Source organism: Chiloscyllium punctatum, chromosome 16 (assembly GCF_047496795.1).
Source record: "Chiloscyllium punctatum isolate Juve2018m chromosome 16, sChiPun1.3, whole genome shotgun sequence".
Lineage (NCBI taxonomy): Eukaryota > Metazoa > Chordata > Chondrichthyes > Orectolobiformes > Hemiscylliidae > Chiloscyllium > Chiloscyllium punctatum.
Window position 1 is genome coordinate 30,750,096 of NC_092754.1, and position 27,290 is coordinate 30,777,385.

Sequence of the window (27,290 nt, forward strand, 5' to 3'; positions counted from 1 at the left end):
CCCCACACGGCGTCACTGTCACTCTGTACCCCACATCCCCCCACCATCACTCTGTACCACACACCCCACCGTCACTCTGCACCCCACTCCCTCTCACCATCACTCTGTGTATCCCACACCCCCTCATCTTCACTCTGTGTCCCCCGTACCTCATCATCATCACTCTGTGTATCCCACACCCCCTCATCATCACTCTGTACCCCACACTCCCTCATCGTCATTCTGAACTCCCTCACAGTCACTCTGTGTACCCTACACCCCTCACCGTCACTCTGTACCACACATCCCTTCACCGTCACTCTGTACCACACATCCCTTCACCGTCAATCTGTGTACCCCACAGCCCCTCACCGTCACTCTCTACCCCACACCCCGTCACTGTCACGCTGTACCCCACACCCCCTCACCGACACTCTGTAATACACACCAGCTCACTGTCACTCTGTTTACCCCACAGCCCCTCACTGTCACTCACTACCCCACACCCCCTCACCATCACTCTGTACCCCACACCCCCTCACTGTCACTCTGCACCCCACACTCCCTCACCATCACTCTGTACCAAACCCCCCCTCACCATCACTCTGTGTACCCCACACCCCCTCACTGTCACTCTGTACCACACACCCTGTCGCTGTCACTCTGTACCCCACACCCCCTCATTGTCACTCTGTACCACACACCCCCTTCCATCACTCTATACCAAACACCCCCTCATCGTCACTCTGTACCCCACACCCCCTCACCGTCACTCTGTACCACACACCAGCTCACTCTCTCTGTTTACCCCACACCCCTCACCGTCACTCTGTACCCCACATTCCCTCACCGTCACTCTGTACCCCACATCCCCTCACTGTCACTTTGTGTACCCCACACCCCCTCACCGTCACTCTGTACCCCACACCTCCTCACTGTCACTCTGCACCCCACACCCCCTCACTGTCACTCACTACCCCACACCCCCTAACCATCACTCTGTACCCCACATCCCCTCACTGTCACTCTGTGTAGCCCACACCCCCTCACCGTCACTCTGTACCCCACACCCCCTCACTTTCACTCTGTACCCCACACTCCCTAACCATCACTCTGTACCACACCCTCCTCACCATCACTCTGTGTACCCCACACCCCCTCACCGTCACTCTGCACCCCCTCACAGTCACTCTGTGTATCCCCACACCCCCTCACCGTCACTCTCTACCACACACCGTGTCACTGTCACTCTGTACCCCAAACCCCCCCACCATCACTCTGTACCCCACATCCACTCACTGTCACTCTGTACTCCATACCCTGTCACTGTCACTCTGTACCCCACACCCCCTCACCGTCACTCTGTACCCCACTCCCTCTCACCAACACTCTGTGTATCCCACACCCCCTCATCTTCACTCTGTGTCCCCCGTACCTCATCATCACTCTGTGTACCCCACACCCCCTCATCATCACTCTGTACCCCACACTCCCTCATCGTCATTCTGTAATCCCTCACAGTCACTCTGTGTACCCTACACCCCTCACCGTCACTCTGTACCACACATCCCTTCACCGTCACTCTGTGTACCCCACACCCCCTCACCGTCACTCTCTACCCCACACCCCGTCACTGTCACTCTGTACCCCACACCCCCTCACCGTCACTCTGTAATACACACCAGCTCACTGTCACTCTGTACCCCACATCCACTCACTGTCACTCTGTACCACACACCCCCTCACCGTCACTCTGTACCTCACACCCCCTCATCGTCACTCTGTACCACACACCAGTTCACCGTCACTCTGTTTACCCCGCATCCCCTCACCGTCAATCTCTACCCCACACCCACTCACTGTCACTCTGTACCCCACATCCCCTCACCGTCACTCTGTACCCCACTTCCCCTCACTGTCACTCTGTGTACCCCACACCCCCTCACCATCACTCTGTACCCCACACCCCCTCACTGTCACTCTGCACCCCACACTCCCTCACCATCACTCTGTACCAAACCCCCCCTCACCATCACTCTGTGTACCCCACACCCCCTCACTGTCACTCTGTACCACACACCCTGTCGCTGTCACTCTGTACCCCACACCCCCTCATTGTCACTCTGTACCACACACCCCCTTCCATCACTCTATACCACACACCCCCTCATCGTCACTCTGTACCCCACACCCCCTCACCGTCACTCTGTACCACACACCAGCTCACTCTCTCTGTTTACCCCACACCCCTCACCGTCACTCTGTACCCCACATTCCCTCACCGTCACTCTGTACCCCACATCCCCTCACTGTCACTTTGTGTACCCCACACCCCCTCACCGTCACTCTGTACCCCACACCTCCTCACTGTCACTCTGCACCCCACACCCCCTCACCGTAACTCTGTACCTCACACCCCCTCATCGTCACTCTGTACCCCACACCCCCTCACCGTCACTCTGTATACCCCACACACCCTCACCGTCATTCTGTACCACACCCACTGTCGCTGTCACTCTGCGTACCCCACACCCCATCACTGTCACTCTGTACCCCACACCCCCTCACTGTCACTCTGCGCCCAACATTCCCTCATCATCACTCTGTACTACACCCCCCTCACCATCACTGTGTACCCCACACCCCCTCACTGTCACTCTGTACCACACACCGTGTCGCTGTCACTCTGTACCCCACACCCCCTCACCGTCACTCTGTACCTCACACCCCCTCATCGTCACTCTGTACCACACACCAGTTCACCGTCACTCTGTACCACACACCAGCTCACTCTCTTTGTTTACCCTACACCCCTCACCGTCACTCTGTACCCCACACCCCCTCACCGTCACTCTGTGTACCCCACATCCCCTCACTGTCACTCTGTGTACCCCACGCCCCCTCACCGTCACTCTGTACCCCACACCCCCTCACTGTCACTCTGCGCCCCACATTCCCTCATCATCACTCTGTACTACACCCCCCTCACCATCACTGTGTACCCCACACCCCCTCACTGTCACTCTGTACCACACACCGTGTCGCTGTCACTCTGTACCCCACACCCCCTCACCGTCACTCTGTACCCCACACCCCCTCACCGTCACTCTGTACCCCACACCTCCTCACTGTCACTCTGTACCCCACATCCCCTCACTGTCACTTTGTGTACTCCACACCCCCTCACCGTCATTCTGTACCACACCCACTGTCGCTGTCACTCTGCGTACCCCACACCCCCTCACCGTCATTCTGTACCCCACACCCCCTCACCGTCACTCTGTACCCCACACCACCTCACCGTCACTCTGTACCCCATGCCCCCTCACCGTCACTCTGTACCCCACACCACCTCATCGTCACTCTGTACCCGCACGCAGAGGGTGGCTTTCCTGTCTTGAGTTGTGAGGATTTTGGAATGCTGGGCCTGAGAGTGTGGTGAAGGCAGATTCAATTGAGGCTTTCGTGAGGGAATTGGCTTTTTATCTGGAAAATGTAAGAACGTGTTGGGTTACAGGGAAAAGGCAAGCGAGTGGCACAAGTAAACTACTCATATTTAGGGCTAGCACACTCACGATGGATCGAATGGCATTCATCTGTCCTGTGATAACTCGTTAGTTCTGTGACACAGAATGGGAGATACATGAAATATGAGTGTGGTTAGGAATGCGATGAAAGGAGACTGAAGTGAACAATGAATTAAACAAAAGTGGATGATAAAGGAGGCAATCTCTCTGTACAGGAAACAATTCTGTGCATGATGTATGCAGTGTATGAAGCCCAGGTTTGGCTGTCAGACAGGAGCAATAACAGCTTATAATTGAGAACTGCTGTGTACTGCAATCCAACACATAAATACATTCTCACAGGACAATAACTACATGATTTTATAATGCCTATCTTTTCAGCAAATCCTATCCTGTGCGCCAGACTCTGCACTGAATACAGATTGCAAATGACTTGCTTCCCAAACATCCACCTCACCCTCTCCAATCAGGTAAAATAAAGTAAAGTTGATTAGATCTGGTATTTCGCAGTTTTTTTTTTGAAAAATAAAGGAGCATGTAATTCAAGCGGTAATACAGCAGAGTGGGAGTCAAGTCGAAATCCGTGACTCCAGTAATTACTGCATGGAGTTTGACAGGTTTGCAATAGCAGGGACGATATGGGAAACAGACTGCTAGTGAATTATCAGGTGCCAACAGACACTGTAGTCCATGAAAAGACAGATTTTAGTTCAACCACCTGGCTCTCCAGTAATGGGTTCCTGGCTGATCCATGGTCTCAGTCAGTTTGTGGCGCATTCAACACTTTGAATGACCTTCTGACCATTGTCTCACGGTGTGGCGATTTCTTTATTTTGTTTTGACTCTTCAGTATTTCTGCCTTTCCCTGATTTAAAATGACTGCAAACAAATTAATAAAGTAACTCTCAGAATGTCCCCGATGCTGTTGAGGCACGATCAAAGCGAGTGATGCGACAGTCAATTTGTGCACAGCAAGCTCCCACAAGTAGCAGTGTAATAATGACTAGAAAATCTGTATTGATGGTATTGATTGAGCCGTAAACATTGCATTACACACTGAGGAGACCAGAGCTCCCTTTAAAATAGTGCTGCAGAGTGCTATTCTCCGAGGTAACAGCCATCAGTCTAATATTTCATCCAAAAGACATCAGGTCTGATAGCACCACACTCCCTCACTGGAATACCAGTCCATATTTTTTGCTCATGTCTTTGGAAAGATGCTTATGGAGTCATAGAGATCTACAGTACAGAAGCAGGCCCTTCAGCCCATCGAATCTGCACCAGTCACAAACAGGCACCTAATAGTTCCAATCCTGTTTACTACCACTTGGCCTTTTCTGCCCTGGATTTGCAAATGTATGCAGCCTGGAGTCGTGGTCTGGATGCAGGGTGCCAATGTGAGCTGGGGGTGGGCTGTTACTCTGAACTTTTTATTTCTTTATTTTTCTAATTGTTTTTCCCCGAAGAATTTGTATTTAAGAATCTGTACCGAGGTACCTTGGTACTTAAGTGACGGCTTGCAATGTTTTCACTGTACCCATTTGAGGGCATGTGACAATAAAACTAATTCTAGTTGTAACTTCAGAAACACGAATGATAACAGTAGTTTCACTTGTGTAAAGTATGTTGTTGTAGCTGTACTTTCTGCAGTCTCAATTAAAATTTGCTTTTACTAAATTGCTGCCTGCACTTCAGCCGCTACCCACCTCCGAGATCTAATCATGGTCAGTTCAAAGAAAGAGTTATACCAAACTCGAACCATTCTCTCTGGCTCCCACTGTCCATGGATGCAGTCAGACCTGCGAAGTTTTGTCAGAATTCTCCATTTTCCTCAGATTTCCAGGTTTTGCAGTATTTGCCACTCCCAGCGTGGTCTCTGTCCGTGTGAGCGGATCTCTGCTTGGCATAAATTGACATTTGGGTGGCACAGTGGTTAGCACTGCTGCCTCACAGCGCCAGAGACCCGGGTTCAATTCCCGCCTCAGGCAACTGTCTGTGTGGAGTTTGCACATTCTCCCCGTGTCTGCGTGGGTTTCCTCCGGGTGCTCCAGTTTCCTCCCACAGTCCAAAGATGTGCAGGTTAGGTGAATTGGCCACGCTAAATTGCCCATAGTGTTAGGTGAAGGGGTAAATATAGGTTCTGAGTGGGTTGCTCTTCAGAGGGTCAGTGTGGACTTGTTGGGCCAAAGGGCCTGTTTCCACACTGTAAATAATCTAATCTAATCTAAAATATTTGCCTCAGTGCCTTGATATAGTAAAGAATTAGTGACTGTGGAACAAGGTGTCGAAACTATTGAATCCATTCCCAGTAAAAGCAAAAAAAAACTAGTCATATCTCCCCTTGAGAATAGAGAAGTGTGTGACCACACAGTATTTGATATATAGCTAGAGGTCAATGCACTGGGTAATATGATAGTAATCAACAGGGCTGGTACAGTGTAATGAGGCACAATAATTCAATTAAAATGCAGCAGATTTCTTGACTGCTGCATATGTACTTTGCTTTGAATTGTGCTTCCTGAAGGATGGAGACAACAGTTAGTTGGACTCACGAGAGTGACTCTGACACAGATCAGTGATTCCAGCACCTTAGGCAGACCACTGTCTATGTTGGCATTCACTGTACTGACTGAACCTAACATGACGAGCTAGATACTAAGGCGATAATGCTTGCAGCAAATGTAATCATTCCCCGCACAGTTTTGTTTTTCCCTTTCGGGAAGCATTACAACTAAATTAAAATATTAAAACAAGCATTGCATTTGTAAATGCGCTGGATAAAGCCTGTTCCTTTAAATTCCGAGGGCCGTAGCACTCACAGTTTGTCTTGCCGACTGGAATGGATTACAATGGTTGTTTCTATCATGGGAAAAGAAAAGCCGAGAGAGAAAGGGAGGTCTCTAGGGAGTCATTTCAGTTTAAAAGTAGTTCTGCAAAGTCGGAATAAAAAAGATACTGGGTGTGAAAGTGCAGTGTGTGATTGAAATATTGAATGCCAATGTCCGCAAAAACACTTTAAAGATGTGTTTGAAATAATCAGCTTATTGCCTTGGTGCCAGGGACAGACAAAGAAACTCCAGACTGCATGTATGTTTGTTACTAACTTTAACCGCACAACGACCAAACTGTCCATTCAATAAAAGGCTCTTTTGTAACATTCAGGAAGTGCTCTGTTGATATCACTGAAGGGGAAATGGACATCAGCACCCAAACCACTTCTGTCAGTTTCACAGCCAAGATTTGGGGCTGGCTAACTCGAGGAAAGTCAGCTGAGTCACCTACATACCTCTGCAGTATCATTCTTGTTAACCAGGGTTGGTGCCTCAATCTAAAGCCAGGAAGACCACCAAACTACAGCTCGCCCCTCTGCTTCAGTGGGAATACAGTCAAAAGGTGTGGTGCTGGAAGAGCACAGATAAGTAGCATCAGAGGAGCAGGAAAGGGACAGTGACACCATGAAAACTACCTTAAAAATGGTTAGTTTAAGGTGGAAATCTTAAAGTTTCCTTAAAAAAGGCAAATAGTTTGCTGTCAATATTTGTCGCTGTGTTGATCAAGTGAATCCTCTCAATGAAAAGCACTGTTGTGTTTTTATTTGCTGTTAAAGAGCTATGTCTGAAACAAAGATTGGCATTTCTTTATTGAGATGAGCAATTCTCTGTCTAGATTGTAAAGCTGCATGAGATCAAAATTAGTCAGTCAATATTGTTTAATTACTCCAAATGAAGAATTGTGCATCAACGCCTGAAATAAGCAGACAGCCAAACCTCAAAGGGCGAAACACAATGGTGTAAATGCCAGTCATATTGGCGTCGTGCCAGTGAGAACATCTGTTTAAAGTGAACACTGGTAGAGACAGTAATTTATTCTCCAAGCAGTCAAAACAATTTGTTTAATAGAAATGAAGGGCACAGTTTAACCCTCTGACATGAGGTGGCAGGTGGTGTTGGCAGAGGATCGTGCGCAGACCAGTAATTTCATGTCTTTGCTTCTCGCTGCTTCAAGCAGGTCTCCCATCACATTTAATTTCTCACCCTGGTCTCAGCTTTTCATTGTTTCGTTTCTATGATCAACAGGTGACCAAGGGAATCTGGGTCTGCTTACTGTACAAATAAACACTGACATTAATTGGTATGTTTGTAGGGTAAATCAGCTCAATGGGTAAGAACAGGTCCTGGACCATCAAAACCCCTCCTGAGGGAGTTGCTCCTCCTAAAATGGTAGAAATCCCTTTGAAATTGAATTGTTTTCCAAAGTCTCCACTAACTCTAATCTAAAAATGCTCTGCAATCTCCAATCTCAGGAACAATGGATTTGCACCAAGATGTGAGTATCCATTTTTCATATTTCTTGGATTTATTATGAATTCAATCATTACTAGTTACGTTAACAAGGAATGGGTAATTCATCTTCCCTCCCACTTCATGTGTTTTATTTTTAAATAAAATCCACATGATGTGAACAGCATTGGCTAGACCAGCAACACTGCCTGAAGGGCAGGTAAGAGTCAACTATATTGTGGCACGGTGGCTCAGTGGTTAGCACTGCTGCCTCACAGCACCAGGGTCCCAGGTTTGATTCCAGCCTTGGACAACTGTCTGTCTGGAGTTTGCACATCCTCCCTGTGTCTGCGTGGGTTTCCTCCGGGTGCTCCGGTTTCCTCTTGGAGATGTGCAGGTCAGGTGAATTGGCCGTGCTAAATTGCCCGTGGCATTAGGTGCATTCGTCAGAGGGAAATGGGTCACTCTTCGGAGGGTCAGTGTGGACTTGTTGGGCCGAAGGGCCTGTTTCCACACCATATGGAATTCCCTGCAGTGTGGAAACGAGCCCTTCAGCCAACACTGACCCTCCGAAGAGTAACCCACCCAGACCCATTTCCCTCTGACTAATGCATCTAACACCACGGGCAATTTAGCATGGCCAATCCACCTGACCTGCACATCTCCAGGAGGAAACCAGAGCACCTGGAGGAAACCCACGCAGACATAGGAAGGATGTGCAAACTCTGCACAGTCACCAGAGGCTGGAATTGAACCTGGGACCCTGGTGCTGTGAGGCAGCAGTGCTAACCAATTGCTGTGGGTCTGGAGTCACACATAGGCTAGAAGGCTTCCTTCCCCAAAGGGCATTAGTGAATCAGATTTTTATGACAAATTTTTTCTTGGTTGGATATGAACCCAAGTTTCCACACATTAGCTTGGAGTCCTGTGACATTACCACTATGGCACGGGTGAGGTTGTAAGTCTTACCATCTATACCTCAGGCGACTGACTGTGTGGAGTTTGCACATTCTCCCCGTGTCTGCGTGGGTTTCCTCCGGGTGCTCCGGTTTCCTCCCACAGTCCAAAAATGTGCAGGTCAGGTGAATTAGCCATGCTAAATTGCCCGTAGTGTTAGGTAAGGGGTAAATGTAGGGGAATGGGTCTGGGTGGGTTGCGCTTCGGCGGGTCGGTGTGGACTTGTCGGGCTGAAGGGCCTGTTTCCACACTGTAAGTAATCTAATCTGTACACATTTTCCTGCATACAGTAGGTGTAGCAAAGTTGAAAATCCTATTCTTCATAAAGGGGTAAATAATGACCAACATTTTTACTTCATTTTCCTTTTATTCTTTTATTTAGTGGGAGATAGCAGCTATGTTAATGGATTAGTAATGAGTAAAACCAGAGCAGATGGTGGAATTTTAATTCCAATGAAAGCTAGTCTCGGTCTTGGTGACCATGGCAACCGCCATCAATTAATGGAGAAACCCATCTGGTTCACAAATGTCCTTCAGGGAGGGAAATCTACCGTCTTTACCTGTCCTGGCTACACATGACTCCAGACCCACTCTGTGGTTGACTCTTAACTGATCACTGAATTGGTGCTAGAAGGCAATTCAATCCAAGGGCAATAGGAGATTGGGAACAAATGCTGATCTTACCAGTAACACACACATCCCATGAGAGAATGGGGAAAAATAAATCCCTCTCAAATTATCTCTTAAAAATGTTGACTTTAGTGCAGTACCAGCTGCCATCTAATTACTGCCCAGGAGCAAAATACAAAGAAACACTGCTGTCACACTACCCGAAAGGGCCATTTATGAGTACTAACTTCAATTTGTCAACCAGAATGGCCAATGCTAGTAGCCTATCATTGAATGGCCCTTGACGTGCAATGTCCTGATCTAACATCCAAACGTGTTAATTTTTCAGCAGGAGTAGGAAGCCTGGTCAATCTTTCAAAGCAAAACAATTCCCAGAGTTGCCAAATCAGTGTTTCATTTCAGCACTGAGTGGTGAAAAAGACAACGTTGGCAATCAGACATTTTTTTTCTTTAACTAAATATATTGCGAAGCAGGAATGATTCTTTGTTTTAACAGTGAAGGCAGCTGAATGCAGGAATGCTTTGTGTTTTATTGAATACCAGATCTTTGTGCATGGTGCTGGAAGTTCAGAATAACAATAACAGGTAATTGAAAGTAAGCAAAGCCAGACATTGCTGCATTTTGCGCCTGGTTGGTTTCATCCAGTTGCCTTCACTATTAAAAGCTAAAGAGATACCAAACAGGCTCAAAATGCAGCAGCGTTTGTCTTCCAATTACCTGTTATTGTTATTCTGAACTTCCAGCACAATGCACAGAGATCTAGTATTCAATAAAACACAAAGAATTCCTGCTTCATTGCAAATGTGATCTCTTTAGCTCTTTTATTCAACCATGTGTCAACATTCGGAAGTAAGTTGGAATAAGTATGCCTCTCAGGATCAGGGAGAGAAGGACACAGAATGGAAAATCCTTGAAATTCTCTGCCCCCGCTCTGTTGTTGCATATGTTCAAGACTGAGAGCAATTGATTTTTACATATTAAAGTATCAAGGGATACAGGTAGTGCAGGGAAAGGGTGTTGTGGTAGAAATTAGCCTTGATTTCATTGAATATTAAAACAGGCTTGAAGGGATGAATGGTTTTCACCTCTTTTGTTCATTCATAGGATGTGGGCATCGCTGTCTAGGCCAGCATTTATTCCCCATCCCCAATTGCCCTGAAGAAGTTGGTGGTGAACAGACTTCTTAGAGTGCTGCAATTCATTTGGCGCAGGTATACCCACAATGATGTTAGGAAGGAAGTTCAGAGTTTTGACCCAACAACTGTGAAGGTGTGGGTGATACTGAACCAAGGCAGGAGAGTGAGTAACTTGGAGGGGGACTTGCAGGTGGTGGTGTTCCCTTGAATCTGCTGCCCTTGCCCTTCTAGATGGACTTGGTCATAGATTTTCTGTCCAAGGAGCCTTGGCTGATTCCAGTTTTGCTTGTGCCCCTTGACACTATATTCAGTTCATTCTACAATGACATCAAGGTCAGTCACCCTCCCCTCATTTTCTTGGGTTCAGGTCTTTTGTTCATATTTGGCCTAAGGCTGAGTGGCCCTGGTGGCACCCAAACTGGGTGTCACCGAGCAGATTATTCCTGAGCAAGTGCTGCTTGATCATCTTGTTGACAAACACACCAATCACTTAGAGTCATAGAGTCATAGTGATGTACAGCATGGAAATAGACCCTTCAGTTCAAATCATCCATGCTGACCAGATATCCCAACCCAATCTAGTTCCACCTGCCAGCACCTGCCCCATATCCCTCCAAACCCTTCCTATTCATATACCCATCCAAATATCTTTTAAATGTTGCAATTGTACCAGCCTCCACCACTTCCTCTGGCAGTTCATTCCATACACGTACCACCCTCTGAGTGAATAGGTTGCCCCTTAGGTCTCTTTTATATCTTTCCCCTCTCACCCTAAACCTATGCCCCCTACTTCTGGACTCCCCGACCCATGAAAAAGACTTTGTCTATTTATCCTATCCATGCCTCTCATAATTTTATAAACCTCTATAAGGTCACCCCTCAGCCTCTGACGCTCCAGGGAAAACAGCCCCAGTCTATTCAACCTTTCCCAATAGCTCAAATCCTCCAACCCTGGCAACATCCTTGTAAATCTTTTCTGAACCCTTTCAAGTTTCACAACATCTTTCCGATAGGAAGGAGACCAGAATTATATGCAATATTCCAACAGTGGCCTAACCAATGTCCTGTACAGCCGCAATATGACCTCCCAACTCCTGTACTCAATACTCTGACCAATAAAGGAAAGCATACCAAACACCTTCTTCACTAGCCTATTTACCTGTGACTCCACGTTCAAGGAGCTATGAACCTGCACTCCAAGGTCTCTTTGTTCAGCAACACTCCCTAGGACCTTACCATTCAGTGTATAAGTCCTGTTCAGATTTGCTTTTCCAAAATGCAGTACCTTACATTTATCTGAATTCAACTCTATCTGCCACTTCTCAGCCCATTGGCCCATCTGATCAAGGTCCTGTTGTAATCTGAGATAACCTTGTTCACTGTCCACTACACCTCCAATTTTGGTGTCATCAGCAAACGTACTAACTATACCTCTTATGCTCACATCCAAATCATTTATATAAATAATGAAAAGGAGAGGACCCACCACCAATCCTTGTGGCACTCCACTGGTCACAGGCCTCCAGTCTGAAAGACAACCCACCACCACCACTCTCTGTCTTCTCCCTTTGAGCCAGTTCTGTATCCAAATGGTTAGTTCTCCCTGTATTCCATGAGATCTAACCTTGCTTACCAGTCTCCCATGGGGAACCTTGTTGAATGCCTCACTGAAGTGCATATAGATCATATTTACCGCTCTACCCTCATCAAACCTCTGGGATATCATAGCAATGACAGAAACATGATTCAGGGATGGGCAGGACTGGCAGCTTAATGTTCCAGGATACAAATGCTACAGGAAGGATAGAAAGGGAGGCAAGAGAGGAGGGGGAGTGGCATTTTTGATAAGGGATAGCATTACAGCTGTACTGAGGGAGGATATTCCCAAAAGTACATCCAGGGAAGTTATTTGGGTGGAACTGAGAAATAAGAAAGGGATGATCACCTTATTGGGATTGTATTATAGACCCCCTAATAGTCAGAGGGAAATTGAGAAACAAACTTGTAAGGAGATCTCAGCTATCTGTAACAATAATAGGGTGGTTATGGTAGGGAATTTTAACTTTCCAAACATCGACTGGGACTGCCGTAGTGTTAAAGGTTTAGGTGGAGAGGAATTTGTTAAGTGTGTACAAGACAATTTTCTGATTCAGTATGTGGATGTACCTACAAGAGAAGGTGCAAATCCTGACCTACTCTTGAGAAATAAGGCAGGGCAGGTGACTGAGGTGTCAGTGGGGGAGCACTTTGGGGCCAGCGACCATAATTCTATTCATTTTAAAATAGTGAATGGAAAAGGATAGACCAGATCTAAAAGTTGAAGTTCGAAATTGGAGAAAGGCCAATTTTGACGATATAAGGCAAGAACTTTTGAAAGCTGATTGGAGGCAGATGTTCGCAGGTAAAGGGATGGCTGGAAAATGGGAAGCATCCAGAAATGAGATAACAAGAATCCAGAGAAAGTATATTCCTGTCAGGGTGAAAGGGAAGGCTGGTAAGTATATGGAATGCTGGATGACGAAAGAGATTGAGGGTTTGGTTGAGAAAAAGAAGGAAGCATACGTCAGGTACAGATAGGATAGATCGAGTGAATCCCTAGAAGAGTATAAAGAAAGTAGGAATATACTTAAGAGGGAAATCAGGAGGGCAAAATGGGGACATGGCTTTGGCAAATAGAATTAAGGAGAATCCAAAGGGTTTTTACAAATATATTGAGGACAAAAGGGTAACTAGAGAGAGAATAGGACCCCTCAAAGATCAGCAAGGTGGCCTGTGTGTGGAGCCACAGAAAATGGGGGAGATACTAAGTGAATATTTTGCATCAGTATTTTCTGTGGAAAAGGATATGGAAGATATAGATTGTAGGGAAATAGATGGTGACATCTTGCAAAATATCCAGATTACAGAGGAGCAAGTGCTGGATGTCTTGAAACGGTTAAAGGTGGATAAATCCCCAGGACCTGATCAGGTGTACCTGAGAATTCTGTGGGAAGCTAGAGAAGTGATTGCTGGGCCTCTTGCTGAGATATTTGTATCATCGATAGTCACAGGTGAGGTGCCGGAAGCCTGGAGGTTGGCAAACGTGGTGCCACTGTTTAAGAAGGGTGGTAAAGTCAAGCCAGGGAACTGCACACCGGTGAGCCTGACCTCGGTGGTGGGCAAGTTGTTGGAGGGAATCCCGAGGGACAGGATGTACATGTATTTGGAAAGGCAAGGACTGATTAGGGATAATCAACATGGCTTTGTGCGTGGGGAATTATGTCTCACAAACATGATTTAGTTTTTTGAAGAAGTAACAAAGAAGATTGATGAGGGCAGAGCAGTAGATGTGATCTATCTGGACTTCACAGTAAGGCGTTCAACAAGGTTCCCCATGGGAGACTGATTAGCAAGGTTAGATCTCATGGAATACAGGGAGAACTAACCATTTGGATACAGAACTGGCTCAAAGGTAGAAGACAGAAGGTGGCGATGGTGGGTTGTTTTTCAGACTGGAGGCCTGTGACCAGTGGAGTGCCACAAGGATCGGTGCTGGGCCCTCTACTTTTTGTCATTTACATAAATGATTTGGATGCGAGCATAAAAGGTATAGTCAGTAAGTTTGCAGATGACACCAAAATTGGAGATGTAGCGGACAGCGAAGAGGGTTACCTCAGATTACAACAGGATCTGGACCAGATGGGCCAATGGGCTGAGAAGTGGCAGATGGAGTTTAATTCAGATAAATGTGAGGTGCTGCATTTTGGAAAAGCAAATCTTTGCAGGACTTATACACTTAATGGTAAGGTCCTAGGGAGTGTTGCTGAACAAACAGACCTTGGAGTACAGGTTCATCACTCCTTGAAAGTGGAGTCACAGGTAGATAAGATAGTGAAGAAGGCGTTTGGTATGCTTTCCTTTATTGGTCAGAGTATGGAGTACAAGAGTTGGGAGGTCATGTTGTGGCTGTACAGGACATTGGTTAGGCTACTGTTGGAATATTGCATGCAATTCTGGTCTCTTTCCTATCGGAAAGATGTTGTGAAACTTGAAAGGATTCAGAAAAGATTTACAAGGATGTTGCCAGGGTTGGAGCATTTGAGCTACAGGGAGAGGCTGAACAGGCTGGTACTGTTTTCCCTGGAGCATCGGAGGCTGAGGGGTGACCTTATAGAGGGTTACAAAATGATGAGGGGCATGTATAGGATAAATAGACAAAGTCTTTTCCCTGGGGTTGGGGAATCCAGAACTAAAGGATATAGGTTTAGGGTGAGAGGGGAAAGATATATAAGAGACCTAAGGGGCAACGTTTTCACATAGAGGGTGGTACATATTTGGAATGAGCTGCCAGATAACGTGGTGGAGGCTGGTACAATTGCAACATTTAAGAGGCATTTGGATGGGTATATGAATAGGAAGGGTTTGGAGGGATATGGGCCGGGTGCTGGTAGGTGGGACTAGATTGGGTTGGGATATCTGGTCGGCATGGACGGGTTGGACTGAAGGGTCTGTTTCCATGCTGTACATCTCTATGACTTCTACAACTACCTGGATTACACCTCTTCCCACCCTACCCCCTGCAAAAAGCCATCCCGTATTCCCAATTCCTCCACCTCTGCCATATCTGCTCCCAGGAGGACCAGATCCACCACAGAACACACCTGATGGCCTCCTTCTTTAAAGACCATAATTTCCCTTCCCATGTGGTTGAAGATGACCACCAATGCATCTCATCCACATCTTGCACCTCCGCCCTCAAATCCCACCCCTCCAACCGTAACAAGGACAGAACCTGCCCGGTCTCACCTTCCACCCTACCAACCTTCGCATTAACCACATCATCCGCCAACATTGCCGCCACCTCCAAACGGAACCCACCACCAGAGATATATTTCCCTCCCCACTCCTTTCCGCAAAGACCGTTCCCTCTGTGACTACCTGGTCAGGTCCACGCCCCCAACAACTCATCCTCCCCTCCTGGTGCCTTTCCCTGCCACTGCAGGAATTGTAAGACCTGCACCCACACCTCCTCTCTCACCTCCATCCAAGGGCCCAAAGGAGCCTTCCACATCCATCAAAGTTTCACCTGCACGTCCAGCATTGTCATTAATTGTATCTGTTGCTCCTGATGCAGTCTCCTCTACATTGGGGATACTGGACATCTTCTTGCAGAGTGCTTTAGGGAACATCTCCGGGACACCCACACCAATCAACCCCACTGTCCTGTGGCCCAAGATTTCAACTCCCCATCCCACTCTGCTGAGGACATGCAGATCCTGGGCCTCCTCCATCACTGCTCCTCACCACCCGATGCCTGGAGGAAGGACACCTCATCTTCCATCTCAGAACACTTCAACCCCAGGGCATCAATGTGGACTTCACTAGTTTCCTCATTCCTCCCCACACCCCAACCCCACCCCACCTTCCAGCTCAGCACCGACCCCATGACCTGTCCTACCTGCCATCCATCCTTTCCACCTATCCGCTCCACCCTCCTCTCTGACCTATCACCTTCATCCCCACCTCCATCCACCCAATGCACTCTTTGCTACCTTCTCCCCAGCTCCACCCCCCTCCCATTTACCTCTCCACCCCGGAGGCTCCCTATCTTCATTCCTGATGAAGGGCTTTTGCCCAAAACTTTGATTTTCCTGCTCCTTGGATGCTGCCTGACCTGCTGTGTTTTTCCAGCACCACTCTAATCTCGACTCTGATCTCCAGCATCTGCAGTCCTCACTTTTGCCTAACTGACTAACAGATTGGCTATCAATCTACCGGATTGTCTGCTTGGTAAACTGGCTCACTGTACAGAGGGTAAGATGGAGACCTTTTATACTCGATCATCTGATGTTGTGGTATCATCTAGCTGTCTTAAAAGTCTTTCTGTGATCTGTGCAATAATTCAACAATATGTTTTCTTGCCGACATTTGGCCTGATGCCACGAGACTCCATGGGTCGCAGAGTCAATATTAGGGACTTCCAGGGGAGCTCCATACTGATTGTACACCATTGTGCTGTCACCTCTGATAATTCTGTAACATCAGTGGAACAGGACATAAGCAGGAATGGTGATGGTGGTGCTTGGAACCTTGTCTATAAGCATGATTCTTCGAGTAGGAGTATAACAAACTGTTCATAACACTGGAGAGTCATACAGCACAGAAGGAGATCCTTTGGTCTAACTCATCTCCAGTAATCAGACATCCCATTCTAACTTAGTCCCATTTGCCAGCATTTGGCCCATATTCTTCTGAGCCCTTCCTATTCATACACTTATCCAGGTTCCTTTTAAATGTTGTAATTGTACCAGTCCCTACCATTTGGCAGCTCATTCTAAACATACATCACCCTGTGTTATTCCTCAGATCCCTTGTAATTCTTTCCCTTATCACCTCAAACCCACGTTCTCTAGTTTAGACTCCTAAGAAAAAAACTGGATAATCACCCTATCCATGCCCATCATGATTTTGTAAATCTCTATAATGTCACCCTTTATCTCTGAAAAATAGCCCCAGCCTTTTCAGCCTCTCCCTATAGCTCAAACCCTTCAATCCCAGTAACATCTTTCTAAGTCTTTTCTGCTCCCTCTCAGATATAACAACATTCTTCCTATAGAAATAAGGGGTACGGTCACTTAGTGGTTAGCACTGCTGCCTCACAGATTCAGCGGACCCAGGTTCGATTCCAGCCTCGGATGACTGTTTGCGTGGAGTTTGCACATTCTCCCTGTGTCTGCTGGGTTTCCTCTGGGTCCTCTGGTTTCCTCTCACAATCCAAAAGATGTGCAACTTAGGTGCATGGGCCATGCTAAATTGCTCATAGTGTTCAGGATGTGTAGGTTAGGTGCATTAGTCAGGGGTAAATATAAGATAATGTGGTAGGGAAATGGATCTGGGTGAGTTATTCTTTGGAGGGTCAATGTGGACTTGTTGGGCTGAATGGCCTGTTTCCACGTGGAGGAATTCTATGATTGTAGAAGGGACACCAGAATTGTCACCCTTTATTCCAAAAGCAGCCTAACCCCTGTCCTGTACAGGCACAACACGAGATCTTAACTTCTATACTCAATGCTCTAACCAATGAAGGCAAGCATATCAAATTTTTCACTATCCTGTCTATCTGTGACTCCACTTTCAAGGAGCTATGCACCTGCACCCCAAGATCTCTTTGTTCAGCAACATACCCCAGGACCTTACCATTAAGTGTATAAGTCCTGCCCCAGTTTGTCTGACCAAAATGCAGCACCTCATTTTTTATACTCAACTCCATCTGCCACTCCTTGGCCCACTGGCCCATCTGATCAAAGTTCCCTTGTACTCTGAGATGATCTTCTTTACTATCCACGACATCACCAATTTTGGTGTCATCTGCAACTTACTAACTGTACCTCCTATGTTCACATCCAAATCATTATTTGTGTAAATGATGAAAAGCAATAGACACAGCATTTGTGGCACACCACTGAACACAGGCCTCCAGTCTGAAAACAACCCTCCATCTCCACCCTCTGTCTCTTATCTTCAAGGAAATTTTATATCCAATTGGCTAACTGCCCCTTGACCCCATGTGATCTAATTTTACGAACCAGTCTACTATGTGGAATCTTGTTGGATGCTTTGCTGAAGTCCATACAGACGTCTACCACTTTGCCTTCTTCAATTTTCTTTGCCAACTCTTCAAAGAACTGAATCATTTCCATGCAAAAAAACATGTTGACTGTCCCAATCAGTCCTTGCCTTTCCAAATGCATGTAAATCCTGTCCCTCAGAATCCCCTCCAACAAATTACTCACCACTTACAACAGGCTCACCTATATGTAGATACCTGGCTTTGCCTTACAGCCCTTCATAAATAATGCCACCCGCCAGTTTTCTGGCATCTCACCTGTGGCTATCGACGATACAGGTATCTCAATAAGGGGCCCAGCAATCTCTTCCCTCGCTTCCCACAAAGCTCTGAGGAACACCTGATCAGGTCCAGGGGATTTATCTACCTTTGTGTGCTTTAGGACTCCAGCACCACCTACTCTGCAATATGAGCTCTTTTTATGATATCAATATTTCCCAAGTTCCCTAGCTTCTAAGTCCATCTCCACAGTAAATACTGATGCAAGACAAGCATTTCTTATCCCATCCCTCTCCTGGCGTTCCGCACATAGATGTTTGATTAATCTGTGGAATAGGTCTCCCAGTTTTGGCTCAGTGCTCAGTGTTTGCGTGAAAGACTTTGCAAAGTCAATAAGGCTATGTTTGCCATTGCCATTTCTGGTGCTTTGGTTGGTGCTAGGTGGTCTGTCCAGCTTCATTCCTCTTATCAAACTCTCAATACGACTTGTTTGGCCATTTCAGACAATACTTCTCTTGTCCTAATTACGTTATGTTCAAAAGCCAAAAGTAATTTAGTCCATTGAATGGTCCCTTCTGTGGAAAAGTGCAATTTCTCCCACCATTTGCTTCTTGCATGAGTCCAGTGATGTTTTCCTTCACTATACAGCCCAGGGGCTACATCTTATATTTATAACGTCTTTAAAGAAATACCTCTTGGCACCAGACTTTAAAAATACCTTTTACCAGCTCATACCATGTCCCTCAGAGGCTACAACTGTGATCTAACTTAAAATAGGGTTCAGGATTAACTTTGCCATCACCCACATCCCAAACATCATCTCTCATTTCCTTCCTTTCAAGTCTTTAAAAATTCCTTCAGCACTCAGTTCTCTGGCACTTGAGGATCAGCCTTTCTGACTATTTTGTCTTCCACCGCTGTTCTCCTTGTGCCTTGCTGAGTGAACTTTTACAGTTACAAATGAGACCAGAGCATTTCACAGATTCAACACCACTGGCCGATATCCCAAACATACTACAAGCAGTTGTGGATCTGCCTGTCTTCTTTATATTTAGTCATGCCCTGCATCCTTGTAGGAACAGCTGCTGACAGGTTGCACTTTAAGCACAACAATCTTGTTTGAGGATGTTCCTTGCTGTTGGATGAAGGTGCACAGAACTCAACAACACAAATACATCACTGCTCTTTCGCTTTCATCCGCCACATGTCCTGATTGCCAATGGATTGACGGTAAGTGATGGTCTCCCTTGCCATCCCTAGAGGTGATCCCACAGGTTTGTTCTGGGAAGCAATTGGAAGCAGAGAGTAAAACTGCCTGTGAGCCCATATTCAGCATCTGTAGAGATTGGTGTACTATATTTAAGGTCCGAATCTGGAGGGAGCAATGAACTGCGCAACAAAAGAACATCTTTTGACAATGTTAGTTGAGGTAAGAATGTTGACCATCATTCAGAGTTTCAAAGAGGTTGAGAGATTGAAGAGCTGAACACACGGCTAGTGCAAACTGTTAACATTTCTTACCTCTAACTATGTGCAGAAGCATGATCAAGCACAGTCTAAAGTGATCGTAATGGCATGGCTCCTTACACACACACTCAGCAGCTATTCTTCAATTTGTTTTCTCTTGATTCATTCATGGGATGAGGTCATTGTTGGCTAATTGCCCAGGGGGCAGTTAAAGAGTCAACCACACATTGCTATGGGTCTGGAGTCACAGACCAAGTAAGGATTGTAGTTTCCTTCCCACAGGATGTTATTAAACCAGATGGGTTTTTTTTCCAACAATGGATTCATGGTCACCTTTAGATTCTTAATTGCAGATTTTTAGTGAATTCAAATTCCACCATCTGCCATGGTGGGATTTCAACCCAGGTCCCCAGAACATCATCTGGATCTCTGGATTAACAGTCCAGCAATAATGCCATGTGGCCATCGCCAACCCCCCCCCCCCCCCCCACCCCCCACGCTTGCCCACCTCCGCACTCCCACCCACCCCACCCCGCATAGTTAATTACAAGAGAATTCCCTGTTTGCCTTTGAGTGAGAAATCCCTGGGAACAGTGAACAGAATCAAGCAGCAACAATATGAGAGCTCCTGGAGGATAAAATTTGCAACTGTTCAAGGAGAAAGCCCACCTCCCCCTTTTCATGGGTAGTGTGATGGTCAGTACTGCAATTGCCAACTTACCAATTCACCCACAACGAGATACAATAAGGAAAACACAAAGGTTCCACAAATCAATCTCCTGTGACTCAACAACTCTCAGTTCCATTCCTTTGCAAACTGATAAACTCATGAGACATTTCCTTTCCTGCAGTGCCTGATAATCTGTGCATCAATTACTTTTTAAAGACGTTACATGATAATTGCAGTTCTGCACACGTTAGATAAGTGGTAGAAATTCCTAGTAACGGCAGTGAATTGGTTATGAAACTAATCGCATCAACCCATACTGCAAATTGCATTACCTTCCTCATGACCCCAATTAAAAATAACTAATTATAAAGTGATCTGGAGTCTTCAGCTCAAACGAGCAATGCTATTTTTCACTGCCTTTCTCAGTCTGGTTTTCCACAACAACTATATTATTTTGCTGACCACTTCCTTTTGAAACCAAGATGGACAATCTTCAATTACAAAAACTTCAAAATGTGGAACCTAATAGCCCATTCCTCAGCAAGGTCTGTGTCACACCACTCGCTGCTTTCTGATTTTCCTGGGTGTCTCCAAATTTAGTCAATTCTAGATATCAGAAGCAAAGGATCGGAAGAATGTTGTGAAACTTGAAAGGGTTCAGAAAAGATTTACAAGGATGTTGCCAGGGTTGGAGGATTTGAGCTATAGGGAGAGGCTGAACAGGCTGGGGCTGTTGTCCCTGGAGCGTCGGAGGCTGAGGAGTGACCTTATCGAGGTTTATGCGATCATGAAGGGCATGGATAAGATAAATAGACACGATGTTTTCCCTGGGGTGGGGGAGTCTAGAACTAGAGGGCATAAGTTTATGGTGAGAGGGAAAAGATGTAAAAGAGACCTAAGGGGCAACTTTTTCACGCAGAGGCTGGTGCATGAATGGAATGAGCTGCCAGAGGAAGAGGTAGAGGCTGTTACAATTACAACATTTAAAATGCATCTGGATGGGTATATGAACAGGAAGGGTTTAGAGGGATATGGGCCAAGTGCTGGCAAATGGGACTAAATTAGGTTGGGATATCTGGTCAGCATGGGCAAGTTGGACCAAATTGCATTGTTTCCATGCTGTACATCTCTATGAATATATGACTCTAAAATGCTAAGGATGCTTCAAGAGACAATAAGGGAACAACTTTGATGTATTAGAAACTAAACCTTAGGGAAAGTGTGTCCAAATCCACTAAAACTCGAGCCTAATTAATTAACTCCTCTCTATATAACCACTTCAGTTAAGATCATTGTTTCTCATATCCATAGAATTGACTGAATATCTGGACATCTATAAGGTATCAGAAATCAATTCCCTTTCAGAGTTTGAACTCCAGCCTTTTCAAGTTTCTGAACACAGTTCCAAATGACAGGGACTCAGGTCAGGGAAACCTTTTTCTTCCATGGGTGAGAGAAAACTTTCTGAAGGAGTCGAGGAAGAACTTTTTTGCTCCTGGTGATCTTCTTCCTGAAGAGTTTGAGCAAAACACTTGTGCATTTCTGTAATGTCTGGTGGCTAGCAATAGATACTTAGTGAAGTGCGTCAAATTGAAGAGGGGTGGAGAGAGCAAAGGAGAACAAAACAAACTGCGTCAAATGATTTATTTCTGTGCGTAACTACTCAACAAAATTATTGTTATTAGAACGGGAAAAGACAGTTGAGTGGGACTAACTGAGCAATGCTTACAGAGAACTGTTACATTCACAATGGGCTGAATGATCTCCTTCTGTAACTGTTCTTTCAGCTTACATCTACCTTCTCCCATCAAAGGCCTTGAATCCCATCTCATGATTTCCCTCCCCACTTTCAAATCTTGCTCCCTTTTCCCACTTAACAATGATTCTTGAATAAGACTTCTACCACATTAAACATCACACAACGCCAACTTATGACAACCACCTGAGGAATGAGCAGTGCTCCGAAAGCTAGTGCTTCCAACTGAACCTGTTGGTCTATAACCTGGTGTTGTGTGATTTTTAACTTTGTCCACCCCAGTCCAACACCTCCAAGTCACATTAAAAATTACATTTATTTATATCTATTCCTTGTTCCTAACACCATCGGTGTCATTTGACACAGCAGACCTGGATGTCAGACTACTTGATGAATTGTTGTCAAATAAGCTAAAGAAATGAATGCTTGCCAATCACCTCCTTACCAAGTGAAGGATTTAGTAAAAGGAAGTCATTCTAATCACATGAGCCTGATAATATCTGTGACTGTGTATCACCACAAATACTGACAACACCCTCTTAGATCCTTTATTTGTCGTTCTGCACAGCAATCAGAATATCTGTACAATCTTTGAACAGCAGCTTAATGTAAACGTTCAGTTTGTTCCCATGGGCCACATTCCGTGGAATAAATAATAAATGTTTGGGAAGCTCACCATGTCCCAACAGAGCCCACACACACATGTAGTGTTGGGTACACCCTAAAGCAGGAGGCAGGAATCTATTACTGAGTACATGGTTCTATGATGTGAGCCAGTTAGCCAGACAACCATGCAGAGATTTTCCAACATTAAATGTAAAGGTGGAAGACCGACACATGCTATCCTTAAATGGCGTCACATAACTGCCCACTATCAAGTCTTGCCTATCTTCATGTGCATTTAACAACAGCGGGTCCTGATGCCAGGCTACAGACAATGACTTACCTTGTACCACACAATTTCCCGCAGCCTCCCATCTGTTTTGAAGTTGCATTTCAAAGTGACAGCATCACCTGCCACCACTGGGGAGATCGGTTCAATATTCACTGTCAAATATCCTGCAATCCCAACAAAACAAAAGGACAATGTTATTTCAAATAATTAAAAATCTCTCGATTCTGTGTGATGTGGTCATTTCATCTTTGAATTCCAGATTTCTGCTCGAGGGCTATTCATAAAAAAGTCAAACTGTTATGAGTCTGCTCATTAATATCTGTGTTCTTTAATTTAGATCCATCGTGTTGTTAGGCTAGATTTTATTTAATGGAGCAATGCAGCTGAAGGGCAAAGAGCACAATGCGGAGCCCATCAACACTGAGAACATGAAAAACTGAAAATACATGACAAAAATAGGTCATTTGGCCCATCTACTCTATGCTATCAGTCATGCTCCACAACAGGTTCCCTTCCATTCTATTTCATCTCAACCCCATCAACATCTCCTTTATGTTTTTTTCTCTCATGTGTTTACCTAGATTCCCACTGAAATGCGAATATGCCTTTTTTCTCAACTAATATATTTGTTATGATGAGAAGTTTCACATTCTCAGTTAATTTATTAAAGGGATCCGTACATTTGTCACCGTCGCTCCCCATTGCTTGCCACTGGTTTTGGTATCCTGCAAGTGGGAACATTTCTCCACATCCCACTGGTCGAACAATATCAAAACGTTAAACATTTTCATTAAGTGATCTCTCCAGTTTCTCTGGGCTTGAGAAAAAAAAAACTGTAGCTGTTGCAGCCTAATCAATTGTTACCTCTCAGTTTGGTTATTGCCCAAATCAATGTTTTTGGTATTTTCTCCAGTGCTTCAAACCTTGTATTGGTAGTGCCTGGAGATTGAAGGGTGGTCGGCACTGTTAGGTTTCTGAATAGTGAAAGAGTCTTGGGCAGCATGGACCCTGACCTGCTCCTCAGTCAGTTTTAACACCTCTAGCATCCTGGTTGCAATTGGCTTTTTCAACATAGATTTCATATTGGACCTAGGGACACCTGATCGATACGGTTCCATTTCACACTGGGAATTTCTTTAGTCATTCAGAGGACGAGGGCATCCCTGGCTAGGCCAGCATTTATTGTCCATTCCGAACTGCCCAGAAACGCAACCACATTGGTCCGGTCTGGAGTCACATGTAGGCCAGACCAGGTAAGATGACACCCACAGATGGGTGGGTTCTTTTCCTGACAATTAACAACAGATTCATGATCATCATTAGATTCTTAATTCCAACTTTTTTTGGTCATTAAATGCAAAGTCCACCACTTTCCATGGTGGGGTTTGAACCCAGGTCCCTAGACCACTACCTGGGTCTCTGGATCAACAACCCAGTGACCATACCAACAGACCATCACTTCCCCTGGATATGATACTCAGCTACTGAGCTGATCATTAGCACAACTATCTATAATGTGGTCTGACATAGCTCGAATCACTTGGAGAATCTATATAATCTGCTGGATGTATCTTTGTTTTGCAACAACAAACGCAAAACTTCTTTCATCATTGATACAATCATAAACTTTCTCTAAATACAGGCTTACTGGGCATTCTGCTTCAGATGTTTATGTGTCTTACCACTATCCATGCACCACTCCTCCCACAAGGAGATCCTAGATTTTACAGGACAGTCTGTATTTAAAGATGGTTGTCCTGTGTCCGCTTTGTCTGCTGCAGGGGTGGCCTGTGTCCTATATTTTGATTTTCACAAGTACGCACTGTGCCCTTCTCTCAGTGGCTGCTGCCATCGGTTGTTCATCCTCTACTCCCACACAGTGGAGAGCCCCCAACTCCCCCTATTTGCACAGTCTCCACTATCAATGTGTTCCCTGTTTTAGCCCTGGCAATTCACTCACTCACAAGTGGCCATTTGCAAAGTTGTTAAAATCCTCGCAAGGGTCCATGTGGAATTGATGCATTCCCTTAAATATAAAACCAGCCTAATGTTCAATGGATTTGCATTTGATGATGTGAGTCTGCCTACAACTGATGCTCACTGTGCTTGAGTTGTGAAGCCTGGTTGTGAATTCAAAACCAGCAAACTAAGCTGGGAGTGATCTGCTAGCAGCATGAAACAGCAAACATTTGAAAACACTGAATAAACCTCTGCCATACATTAAACTATTACCTGTAAAACTCTGAGGTGGAAAGCACACAATGACACCCAATTCCTATCACTATCTGCTTCCTCTTTTGGAAGTTAGAAACTGGGGAAGGAGACCCAACAAGATAGAGTGGTTTGTTGATACACAATGTTAAGGCTCATACACAAAGAGCAACCACTTGACCAAACGCCAAAGGTTACTAATCCTCATAGTGTCACATTCCAACATACGTTCACAACTTAGGAGAAGAAAGGAGAGATTAAAAAAAGGAAGGAAACGTGAACAATGCTGGACCAGTTAATAGCAGAACAACTCTCATCTGTATTTCTGAGCAAGATTTGTGTTCTATCTTCATTCATTTCTAATCTTCCAGATTGTGACAAATGGGGAACAGTGTTAGCACATGTTCTCTAGGACTAGAATCTGGTCTTTCTCATTTTTGCAGATCTGACCTTTTCATATAAATTCTAAGTTCCTTTCTATTGTTGAGCTTGAATTCAAACTTGGTTTTCAAAAGGTAATTAATAAAAGGTCCTTGTTGTAGACTCTCTGGCAGAATGAGCAGTAGGGGAAATTGCTCCATTAGGTGATGGCTCTGCATATTAGTTCAATGGGCAAGTTTCAATAAGGCAGTAACTTGAGGCCCTATTTGCGAGTATGAATGGATATAAAAGGTTTAGCTTTACTATTTCAAAGAATAATACATGGACTTTCCTTTAGTGCTGGTCAATTGTATCCTTCAACATATAAATACTGATGATTTGGTCATCATTATATCACTCTTTATGGGATCTCTGTGTAAATTGTTGTGTTCGACATTTTACGACAATGACTACACATTGAAAATATTCACTGCCTATTAAACCCTTTGGGACACACTGAGATCAAAATGGGCTTTATTCAAATGCAAGTACTTATTTTATTTACATCAACTGTTCACTGAATCATAGTCAGGTCACGAATTAGGAACCAAGCTTGAAACAACCAATCGTGAATCAAGCTTTTACCTCAAGATTAGAGTGGTGCTGGAAAAGCACGGCAGGTCAGGCAGCATCCTGATGAAGGGCTTCTGTACGAAACATTGATTTTCCTGCTCCTCGGATACTGCCTGACCTGCTGTGCTTTTCCAGCACCACTCTAATCTAGTCTCTAATCGCCAGCATCTGCAGTACCCACTTTCACCAAGCTTTGACCTGACAAGTTTATTTGCTTGGAATTAAATCCAAACACAAAGCCCTAACTTTCTTCTTTTTTAATAGGGATAAGGCAGGAGAGTGAAACTGAGGAGTATCAGATCAGCCATAATCACATTTAATGGCAGCGTGGACTTGATGGGCTGAATGGCCTGCTTCTTCCCATGGCTTTAAATTAACCTGTTTCCAACATATCATGACACACTTGCAGGACTGGTGGGACTTGAACCCAGAGCACCTGGCCCAGAAATAGGGATACTACCACTGTCCTACAAGACCCCTTGGTCCTCTGTTTGCTGCTTTTCTGGGGTCTCAAATGAACGGTTTTACATAAAGAAAAACTGTTAACAATAATGGAATCCATAAAAAAGAAACATAGAAAATTAAATTAAAATATCCTCTCTGGGGATACTGAGGCAAGGTCCAGCTCCTATGGTGTCCACAGCGGGTGGGGGGTGCAGAAGGTCTTGAAAGTATTAATGTTCACTGCATGCTCTGTATCCAAGGAGACTCAGGGATGGAAGTAACCATGGAAAAATTGCTGAGAGTTGGGTCAGGTGACCTCATCCCTTATTTTCTTTTCTTCAACATCCAGAAATGCTCTTACACATAACTGAACATTTTTTCCCCATCACCAAGTCACCCGTGCTTTTTTTTCCACCTATTAACCACCACTGGTAAATCAGCCATGTTTCTCAACTGACTAGCCCATTAAAGGCAATACAGACCATTGAAGATGAGGAGGGGGTGGGTGGGGTTAGTGGA

At 45.3% G+C, this 27,290-nt stretch overlaps 1 protein-coding gene across 1 annotated transcript in view; it reads right to left on the reverse strand.

The window, feature by feature from the left end:
* The window catches only part of LOC140487127 (immunoglobulin superfamily member 21-like), a 374,679-nt gene that overhangs the window by 320,959 nt on the left and 26,430 nt on the right, over positions 1 to 27,290 (reverse strand). Inside the window, exon 2 of the mRNA XM_072586665.1 lies at positions 23,175 to 23,287. Coding sequence (XP_072442766.1) covers positions 23,175 to 23,287 — 113 coding nt within the window. The remainder of the gene's footprint in view (positions 1 to 23,174; positions 23,288 to 27,290) is intronic.